The 10,353-nt window shown below is 35.4% G+C and overlaps 2 protein-coding genes across 4 annotated transcripts; one reads left to right on the top strand and one right to left on the bottom strand.

Moving 5' to 3' along the window:
• The first annotated feature begins 449 nt into the window (after positions 1–449).
• Positions 450–4,551, top strand: LOC116131607 (probable L-ascorbate peroxidase 6, chloroplastic/mitochondrial). Of its 2 annotated transcripts, none has more exons than XM_031417265.1 (12): positions 450–820; positions 932–1,075; positions 1,315–1,435; positions 1,506–1,606; positions 1,690–1,777; positions 2,539–2,606; positions 2,690–2,776; positions 2,940–3,014; positions 3,107–3,184; positions 3,266–3,370; positions 3,971–4,045; positions 4,350–4,551. In XM_031417265.1, the coding sequence occupies exons 1-12, from the start codon at positions 614–616 to the stop codon at positions 4,500–4,502; spliced, it is 1,302 nt and encodes a 433-aa protein (XP_031273125.1). In that variant the 5' UTR covers positions 450–613; the 3' UTR covers positions 4,503–4,551. The 2 variants fall into 2 exon arrangements, with proteins under 2 accessions (XP_031273125.1, XP_031273126.1); XM_031417266.1 differs by having other exon boundaries at positions 453–820; positions 4,195–4,492.
• Positions 4,552–5,222: 671 nt separating this feature from the next.
• On the bottom strand, positions 5,223–8,206 carry LOC116131606 (metal transporter Nramp5-like). Of its 2 annotated transcripts, none has more exons than XM_031417263.1 (13): positions 8,037–8,206; positions 7,860–7,938; positions 7,736–7,776; positions 7,535–7,613; positions 7,348–7,452; positions 7,160–7,269; positions 6,873–7,054; positions 6,706–6,775; positions 6,457–6,630; positions 6,261–6,365; positions 6,031–6,162; positions 5,837–5,932; positions 5,223–5,750 (listed from the first exon to the last, which is right to left on the bottom strand). In XM_031417263.1, the coding sequence occupies exons 1-13, from the start codon at positions 8,133–8,135 to the stop codon at positions 5,415–5,417; spliced, it is 1,608 nt and encodes a 535-aa protein (XP_031273123.1). In that variant the 5' UTR covers positions 8,136–8,206; the 3' UTR covers positions 5,223–5,414. The 2 variants fall into 2 exon arrangements, with proteins under 2 accessions (XP_031273123.1, XP_031273124.1); XM_031417264.1 differs by having other exon boundaries at positions 5,591–5,719.
• Between the last annotated feature and the right edge of the window lie 2,147 nt (positions 8,207–10,353).

Genomic DNA, 10,353 nt, shown 5'->3' with positions numbered 1-10,353 from the left:
GCATAAATTAACGTAGACATCTTGATTATGAAATAATAATAATAATAATAAAACACTTCAATCAACAATATTTCATGTTCATTTTACTAAGGTTGGTACAATTTATTCTTGTTTGGGTTACTAAGATTGTGCTACCTTAGAAATCCAAATCCTCTTATAGATATGGACAATCTTAGCCAAATATTCACAAACTTTGCCTTGTCCTCTATCATTATTCCAATAACAGAAATGTGAACAAAGATGATACCATTAGCCTAATACTTGGAGGAAACGAAAACTTTCATAGAAATCAACTTTTGAAAATGAAAAACAAATGGTTTGACTTTGACTAACTTGCGTTGAAACGAAGTGTCCAGGTGAGGTGAACTAAAATATATGAAAAAACACCAACCACGTTAGTATTTAGTAGCGGCGATTAGTGGCCCTTGGAGATAAGATGGAGACACGAATATATCCAATAACAGAACTGGACCTAACCGCATTACCAAACGACAAGCAAAAAGCCATTGTGGACTGGTGCGCTTGCGCGTGTGTGCCATAAGCATTGGGCCGCGTAATCTAAAACAAGAGGAGAGGGAAGCGAACGAACCATAAAGAAAGGGAAACCAACCAAATGGCAGAGCGACTGTCACTGACACAATTACACCAATCGTCAATAGACAGCATGGCTTCTTCATTGAGGAGCGCCGCCACTTCCCGCCTCCTCGCATCCCGTTCCGCCGCCACCACCACTAAGCTTCCTTTCTCCTCCGCTTCGTCTCTCTCATTCTCTTTCTCGACTTCATCTCTCAACCTCAGAGCTTCTCCTCTCATTCACCAGGTAGCATTAGCAAATAGCAATAGCATTTCTTTTCTTATTTACGGAATAATTAAATTAAAATGATTTTCTTTATATTTATATTTTTACTTTTACTTTGACTTTGGAGTGTAGAAGAGATGGTCGGTGAATGTGACGAACCGAGGGTTTAGCACATCAGCATCGCCGAAATGTGCGGCTTCGGATCCTGATCAGTTGAAGAGTGCGAAAGAAGACATCAAGGAGCTTCTGAAAACCAAGTTTTGCCATCCTATTTTGGTACTTCAGCTGTCACTCAACTTAATTACTTGAACTGTAACAGTGCCGTTTGGCTTGTTATTATTAATTTTTAAATTATTTGTCCATGCTGTGTTTTTATAGTTACTGTTACTAAACTTATAATTTTAGACATCAAAATGTTAATAGTTACCAATGACATGCAATGATGTCTATAATTTATATTTTGACGAAGAAATTGCTGTCATGTGGTTTAAAGTTTGTTGTGAATGATGTAACAGGTTCGCCTTGGGTGGCATGATGCGGGTACTTATAACAAGAACATTGAGGAGTGGCCACAAAGGGGTGGAGCTAATGGAAGTCTTAGATTTGAAGCTGAGCTTAAACATGCAGCTAATGCTGGTATTGGTTTGAAATTATGTGTAATTGAGCTTGGTTTGGAACATTGGCGCCTCACAAGCTGTCATTTCAGGTCTTGGGAACGCATTGCAGCTGATTCAACCCATAAAGGACAAATACTCTGGTGTCACTTATGCAGACTTATTCCAGTTGGCCAGTGCTACTGCTATTGAGGTTTTACTAACCATTGCTTTTAATTCAATATTTTTCGAAATGATTGATTTTCTAAAGATTCTGTTTATTGCTTTGAAATTCAGGAAGCTGGCGGCCCCAAATTACCCATGAAGTATGGAAGGGTGGATGTCTCTGGACCTGACCAGTGCCCTGAAGAAGGAAGGCTTCCTGGTTAGTGGACGATGTACTTTTATAGTCTTTGGAAAGATATCTTTTACTTTTGGTGCCTACAACAATCAAAATAACACAGTTTTTTGTGAAGTAGTTCAACATGATAAATAATTCCTTGGGAATCAAAATGGTTAATAGCGTGATACTTAGGAACCTTCCATGTTACAGTCCAATGCAAGTGAAGAATTTGCTTTGGTTAATATAAAAGTTAGCTTCGTTTACACAGTTTTTTGTGGAATAAGGGTTAGTTATTGGATACCATGGAAGGCAGGCATGTAACTCGAAGCATGAGATCTTGTGTCTGTACGAGAAATAATTAGGCACTTCTATTATTATAGAAAGAAGAACTAAAAAGTATTTAGGTTTCAGTCTGCTGACAATTTGAAAATTGATCATTTAGGAGTCAAGTGTACTTGTCCATCAACGGTCTATATATTCTTTCCAGTATGCTTGAAGCCATATGACCGTGCTTATTGCTGGCATAACACTGTCATCATGACACCTATTGCTGAGCCATGTAGTTTAGTCTTGAGTTCGTATCTTTTTCATATTGTTCAAATCTCAACGTATATGGTCAAATTGTTTTCTTAGATATCTTTTATTCTAAGTCTTCCTATTTTTGGTTGTTAGGATACTTAAGCATAATCTAGAACTGATTGCTGTGTAATTCTGCTATCTTTTCCATATTAAAATATGCTGGTGTTTGCATGGCACTCCAATTTTAGTTAGCAACTGATTTAAAGTATTCATCTGACTTTTAGATGCTGGCCCTCCCTCACCTGCTGAACATTTGCGAAATGTATTCTACAGAATGGGATTAAATGATAAGGTAAGTTTAACTGCAAAGAAGATTTGGTCGTTATTTGATCTCACATTTGCATGCAATGCTTTATATATCTTTTGCTTCTGCAGGAAATAGTTGCGTTATCTGGTGCACATACACTGGGAAGGTCTAGACCTGAACGCAGTGGTTGGGGAAAACCAGAAACAAAGTATACGGTACAAAACCACTTAATTTTTAATAATTCATGCTGAGATTGTTTCTATTGTTTCTGTGGAGAGTGTGATTCGGATGGTTCATCAAATTTAATGACTTACGACTACTGGTATAGATAGCTTTACAAATGGCTAACAAGTTAATAGGAAAAATGTTATATGACAGAAAGATGGACCCGGAGCTCCTGGAGGGCAGTCCTGGACAGTGAAATGGTTGAAATTTGATAATTCCTACTTCAAGGTTTGAAGTCTGATCGTACTCTCTTTCTATAGTGAGAAATGAAGGAGTTGGGGTTGCAAAATCTGCTTCCTGACAGCGATTTTCCTGTGCAGGATATTAAAGAAAAAAAGGATGAAGAGCTTCTTGTGTTGCCTACTGATGCTGTCCTTTTTGATGATCCTTCATTCAAGGTAAAATGTAATGAAATGTTGTTGTATCAATGACATAGAATCATCATCATTTATAGCTAATAAATATTGCATAATTGGCAGGTATATGCTGAGAAATATGCTGAGGATCAAGAAGCTTTTTTCAACGATTATGCTGAAGCCCATGTCAAACTCAGCAACCTTGGTGCCAAATTTGATCCTACTGAGGTTTGTTAATTTTGAGTGCTTGTGTTCTGTGCTTTCATGAAAAATTATAAATTGTTTCTTCTTGCTTTAGTACATACTCTATTTTTTTAATGAACCTCAGGTTTAGCACCCCTTTGCTTTTGATGGCTCTTTTATTAGTAAGTTTATGGGTTCAAAGCATGCTCATCTTTTGTTTGAGGTTGTATTCATGCGACAAACACTTAGTATAGGGATGGACCTAATAAGACTTGTCATTTTACTTTAGAAGTTTATAACATTCTGCATTAAAGACTAATATATACAAACTTGATACCGAGATTTTTCATATGTAAAATACATGCAAAAATTGTTGTGTAGTTGTTTTCTGGAATTGTTTCCTTAATACTTTGAATAGCTTGGATTCTTTTCACACAAACACATGCATCTTTAGAGTGCCAAATAACTGCAAAACCACCTTCCCTTAATCTTTGGGGGTCAGCCTGGCAAAACACTATCATCGTTTGTTATCAGAATGGCTCCCATTCTTGACTTCGGTTCAAGAAGTTTGCATCTCTAAACTTTGATAGGCAATGATGAAGATGACTTTTGACTTTCATGCTAATTGTTTAATTTTGTGATTAGGGTATCGTGATAGATGATAGTCCCGCAAAACCTGCGCCAGAGAAGTTTGTTGCTGCCAAGTATTCTTCTGGGAAGGTTGTAATTATGAGTTACTTTTTTCTGATTCTTTTAGTTAGTAGTTATCAAAAGTTTGTTGCAAGCTTTTTTTGTGTGAAAGACTCATATGGAGGAAATTGTGGATGTCTAAATTGTTTGTCTTCTCTTCTCTTTATGATTTTCTGCAGGATTAAAAAAACAAGTATCTTGTTATCTTTTGCTGTATCTATAAATAATACAAGAAGCTTTATTTCAAATCATCCTGATCTCACAACTAAATCTTGGAAGTCTAAATGAAGGAGAAAGAATAAAATTCAATTAGTGTTGCCTATTTGAATTGCAGAGAGAGCTATCAGACACAATGAAGCAGAAGATTCGGGCAGAGTATGAAGCAGTTGGTGGAAGCCCAGATAAGCCTTTACAGTCAAACTATTTTCTAAATATCATGATTGTGATTGCTGTTTTAGCATTTGTTACATCTCTTGTTGTTAATTAACTTGGTTATGGAGCTTTATTATAGATATAGCATCTTTTGTTTGCACTAATTTTTTTGGTCAGTCTTCTCTCTACTTTCTTGCTTGAAATATTTCCTTGGGGTGATTATCTGGCACATCTGCATCAAGAAATCATAATGTGGCCATTCCTATGATAATTAATTCGATATTGTAATGTTATCTTAATTCTTATATGTAAGTGTAAACGATTTTTTCTCACCCAAAAAATGGTTTAATGACACTTTCTCACCCACAGACTTTTAAAATACCACTGTACTATCCAAATTTATATTCTGTTTTCGATTCCAGCATCTTTGTGGCCCTACATCACAATCATTCTCTTCTCCAATTATCACTCACTAAAATCTTTCAAACCCTATTCCTGTCGACATTACCAATCTTCGGTAATCGAGCGATTAGAGTTTGTGCGATTATCCCTTCTAAGGCAAATTTTGATTAATCTCAACCACCAAAATCTAACATTTTAGCATCAAAAGATGTATGGGCCTCCACTTTTTAAAAGCCTCAACAATTTGGTTTGAGTTTGTTCTTTGTTCGTCTCTAGAATATAAATTTGGATAATAAAGTAGTAATTTAAAAATCTATAAGTGGGAAAGTGTCATTAAACCAATTTTTGAGTGGGAAAAAGTCGTTAACTCTATATGTAATAGTAAATGTTCAACTACTTTAAATTCAGTCGTACGTAAACATACTTATGGCAAAATTAAAATTAACCTTTTGGCAGAATCAAATTCGAGAGCCATGCCAAAATAACACTGCCAAGTGCCAACCACAATTCTGAAATACAACTGATGACTAGCTCTACAGTGAACTCATTGCAACATTGTGTATACACTAATAACTCAAAATATCATATCATTTCATCATACATTTGATTTTGGGTTAAAATCATCTTATCTTGACAGAGTAATATCAGCCAAATCTTCTCTGTAAGGCACATGGCCCGACTCAATCCCAATAGGGTTTACAAGTCCATTCTCCATGTGAACTTGGGCCATTGGGTCTTCTTTTGTTGGCTCAGTAAATGTTACAACAGTATCTTTCCGAAAAGCTAAATAGATAACTGCTAAAATATAAATGGCCATTAGGGGAAACACTATCACACCAATTACAATATTTCCAGCTTTGGGTAAATGGTTGTGGATTAGCCAACCCACAAATCCTGTGCTTAGGTAATACACATTGATGCCCATGATTCCTAAACCCAAGATCCATGAAATAAGAATAATCTGCATGTATTTAAAAACAAAAAAAACCCTAATTAGAAAGCTAGAGGGAGAAAACATAAAAATATTGAAAAAAAACACAAACTTACATAAATAGAATTCTTGTGAGGTCCCATCTTGGTGCTACTGCTACTGAATTTAAGAAGAGGGATCAGAGAAAATGGCAGTTCAAACGACAGTATCATCTGTGCAAACAAAACTTATAAAAATATTACAACTGGTTTAACTTAATCATGGGTTTAACTTTAATTAATAATCCGAATTTAATGATTATTTTTCTAACCGATGCAATTATAATTAGTTTGCCTGCTCCCTGAGGTCCACCAATAATTGAAACAATAAGACTTGGTAAAATGGCAATGCTCCTTGTCATCAAGTTTCTCATCCATTGCTTCATCTTTAAATCCAAGAAGCCCTGAAATTAAATAACCCATAAGCCAAATAATGTAGGGAAGAAAATTGTGACTAATGGAGTCTGAATATTGTTCAAGTTTTTTAATTCTTTTTTACAACCTGCATGATGAATTGTCCAGCATATGTGCCTGTGATTGAGGAACTTTGCCCTGAGGCTAGTAGTGCAATGGCATAAACAATCGAACTCGATTTTCCCAGCACATTCTGTACATAGTATTCAAGTTTTCTTTAATATAGAGATCAAGTTTCATTTGTCAAGAGTCAATAAAAGTAGCCAAAATCGAATGAGTCAGACCTTTAGAAGAAAAGAAGCCGAGTTTAGAGTCATAGCACTGCATTGATCCTTGCTATAAGCGGAGAGGTTTGCGGCGGAGCAAACAGTGCCTGAGACTGAGATTACTGCTACATTGATTAAAAATGCTAAAAAGAGGGCCAATCCACTTTCTATGAGGAAATATCTACATGCATCCTGTAATTTAAATTAGAATATCAGCACCAAAACAATCAAATATAGAAGCTATTCAATATCAATAAACTGACTCACATTAATGCCCCGGACAGAAGAGGGCACTTTTCTGGAGAGCACAAGAGCCGAGTGCAGGTATAGATTGTGCCTGCATTTAACAAAAAAAATTGGAAGTTCTCAGACTTTGAAAATAAGTTAAAAATGTAGTTAAGAACGGTGATATATGAGATATTGATGAATCATACGGCATGACAAGGGCACCGAACAGGGCAACGGCATCGCCGGTTGCCCCTTGGTCTTTGAGCTTGGGAATAAACATGCCCTTCAGCACATCAACTGTAGAAGGCTTTGCGTAACTCATTTCCGCAAAGAAACAACCAGCCATTACGAATACAAGGGTTGCTATCAGCATTTCCACCTTCCTCACCTATCATTTTAACCATACAAAAGGTGTTGATTTTGATGCTATGACCAGTAAAATAAAGTTGGTTTTAGATTATTGAAGTATTATAAATTTCAGTAATTAAATTACCCCATATCTCTCGAGGCCAAGAAGCAGGAGAGTGCTAAAGCCAGTGAAGAGAACTCCAATCCATACCGGGATGTGAAATAGTATATTCAATGCAAAGGCCGTCCCAATCACTGAACAAAAGAAAAGTAATAAAAATTATCGATATTTCAAATATATTGTGAACGAATAAATTTAAAATTTATACATGCCTTCGGGTACATCAGCAGCAATTACAGCTATTTCGGCTAGCAACCACAGGCAATACTTGACATAATTTGGGTACTCAATCCTGCATAACTCTGATAAGTGTTTGCCTGAAAATCCAATGAAAAAAGCATTAACAAGTATAATTTATTAACATTTCTTCAACTATGAGCAGGTGAATTTATGACTTACCAGTGCTTACACCAAGATTTGCAGCAAGGGACTGGATTATAAGTGCGAAGATCAATCCCATAAGAACCACCCATAATAGCTGAAAATGACAAACACGGACGCTTATTAGTTTTCTTCTTGCATTTCTATTTGAAGAAGATAAAATGTTCATTCTCTTTTCTATACATCCATAATATTTTTATAAATTTATGTTTCTCGTACCTTATATCCGTGATTAGCTCCCGCTTGCAAATCAGTTTCCACTGTATCATGTCAACACAGAAATATTTGTAAGTACACACACAGTCCCTCAGAAACACACATGGAGAGAGAGAGAGGGGCTTACAGTTTCCAGGGTCAAGATAAGCCAATGAGACGAGGAAACCAGGCCCTATAAATTGCAGGAACTTTCTCCAACCGGGTTCCTGATCATCATCAAAAACAATATAAAAAAATATGTACAGGAATGCTGATTGTGATAGTGATTGTGCTCTCAAACAAACTAAACCAATAAAGAAAATACCTGATTGTGACTGGTGTTATCGGTGACGTTGGATGATGGGTTCTTTCCTCTCCCATTACTCGCAATATCCCATGATTCTGTAAGTTGAAAGCATGCCATTTCAGATATTTGTCTTTCTCTGTAATTATTATGGAGTTATCTCACATGCGATGCCACTTTCAATCAACGTCTCTACAGTCTACTCCTTTATAAATACTTGTTGACTCTCCATGGGATTACTCACTGCCTTGGCTTCAACGCCTACAGTACAGTCCATCTGTATCTGGAATACGAGGAAAATACATGTCAGCAATACTATAAATCAATATAATTATATTTAAAATATAAAATAAGTAAATAATGTTTACAAATATTTATTATTTTATTTTCTTACGTGGTATTTATAAATATAAAGTGTACGAAACACACTTTTTGTGTTTCCGAGGAGAGAAATTTATGAAGAGGCGTGGGGGCAGCACGTGCCAGAGTGTAGGGGGTCACATGAGACAACAAGCTAGCGCAGGAGGACGACAACCTAGGACTAGTTGCTACAAATACGGAAACCCGGCAAAACAGATAACAACAGAATCCTAATACATGTTAATAACTATAATTAATTAATTAAAGGATAATAAAATTGATATTTAGTAGAAATCTTCATATCAATTCATCTTCATAATTTATTTTTGTTCTCCCTAAATTTACCCTCATCTTCGTATAATTTTTTAAGAATGATAGTTGAGGGTGACACCCATATTTAAAACATATTATGGGTTTAGGGTCAATCTAGTAAAGAGAAAGGCTTGCTCTTGGGCGGCCCAATTCAAATTTCTGGACTGGCCCAACCTTATTGCGGGAACCACGTTAGGGTGTATTCATTCTTATCGTAAGTCATTTTTTAGAGTTCTAAAATCATTTTTTAACAGAATTTTTTTTTTTTTTAGTTATTTGATACAGTATAGTGCAGTAAGGTAAAAAACACAAACATTTTAAAGTGGTTACAGTTAAGCCACGTTTCTCTTATTGCGTTAAATAGCTTACAGGAGAAATATATATAATGCTTAAACAAATTGTTAACCCCTTTCTCATAATTGGAGAGGGTATTATACAAGTTTAGAGTAAGGAAAGAGAGAGAATACGGTTGTAATCAAATTCAAATTGTAGTTCTGATATTGTCATGATTGGACATGAAGATCGCACTACCACCGGTGTCAATCCTATCCCTTCCAAATATTTCGAGATTTGAGTTCATCCCTGGTTTGTCGACACTATCAAGGTTGTTGCGACTAACTTGTGCTAATTGTCCCTATCAACGAACTTATACAATGCCGAACCAATACTGAGTCGAACCAATTATGATCGAACTATATCTGTGCGGGCTTCTGACTTCTCCTAACTTAATGGCAAAATTGCATAATAACAGTTATTTAGTTTAGTTTTTACCCTATACGCCAAAACTCGAATCTAGAAAAATTGGTCAATAATAATCAAACTCAAATGACACCACGTTTTCGTAATTGGGAGGTTTGAAAAAGTGATTTGAGGAGCTGTTTTATGTTTTATTTTCATAGGTGAAAGTTGGGTTTGACCAGAGACAGCTTAAACCAAAAGTTTTCAACTTTCTCTCCAGCTTTTTATTCATAAAGTAGGAGCGATAGACGGATAGAGAGATGATGAAAACTCTCTGCCTCTGCTCCCATTGAGGAAGCACATGTGGCGTATCCTGTTAGGTTAATAATAACTCTTCCAAATCCATCATGTTTTCCTTTATATTTATTTATTAATTGGTAAATTGCTTTTTCTTTTCCCAGCTTTTTGTTCTTTTATTATTAGGAACAGGAAGATCCTTGTCCTTAACTTCTGAGGAGGGTCCCTTCCATATTTTAATTATTCATTAAACACCGTATTTTATCACTCGAGATAAAAAGGTTTTTTTTAAGTAATATCCGTTAGTTTTAGAATATCATCAATTCATCAATCTTCATATTTCATCATTTAACCTCAGAAATATATCACCTCTTAATATTGTTACAGATTTTGCATGTTAGATATTGAATTGAGTAAATAATAAAATGTCATTTCCTTCAAATTTAAATAGTATAACCTAAGAACCTATAAAAAATGAGGATTACAGTTAGATTTCTAAACCAATGGATGTTATATTACAAAAAAGAATGTTACTTTCTAAATATCAACACGAAAGGGTTACTATTCCCCTCAGAAAAAACTGATGAGAAAATGAGACCGAAGTCATTGTTGGCGTGAAAAAGAGAGAAATAATAGTTATGATATGTTTAATGCTTACGTATTCTTAGGATTAATCAAATATTAATAGGTT

The sequence above is a fragment of the Pistacia vera genome, unplaced genomic scaffold (genome assembly GCF_008641045.1).
Source record: "Pistacia vera cultivar Batoury unplaced genomic scaffold, PisVer_v2 Contig235, whole genome shotgun sequence".
Lineage (NCBI taxonomy): Eukaryota > Viridiplantae > Streptophyta > Magnoliopsida > Sapindales > Anacardiaceae > Pistacia > Pistacia vera.
Note: the sequence above shows the minus strand (reverse complement) of the source record. Positions and strands in the feature narration are given on the sequence as shown.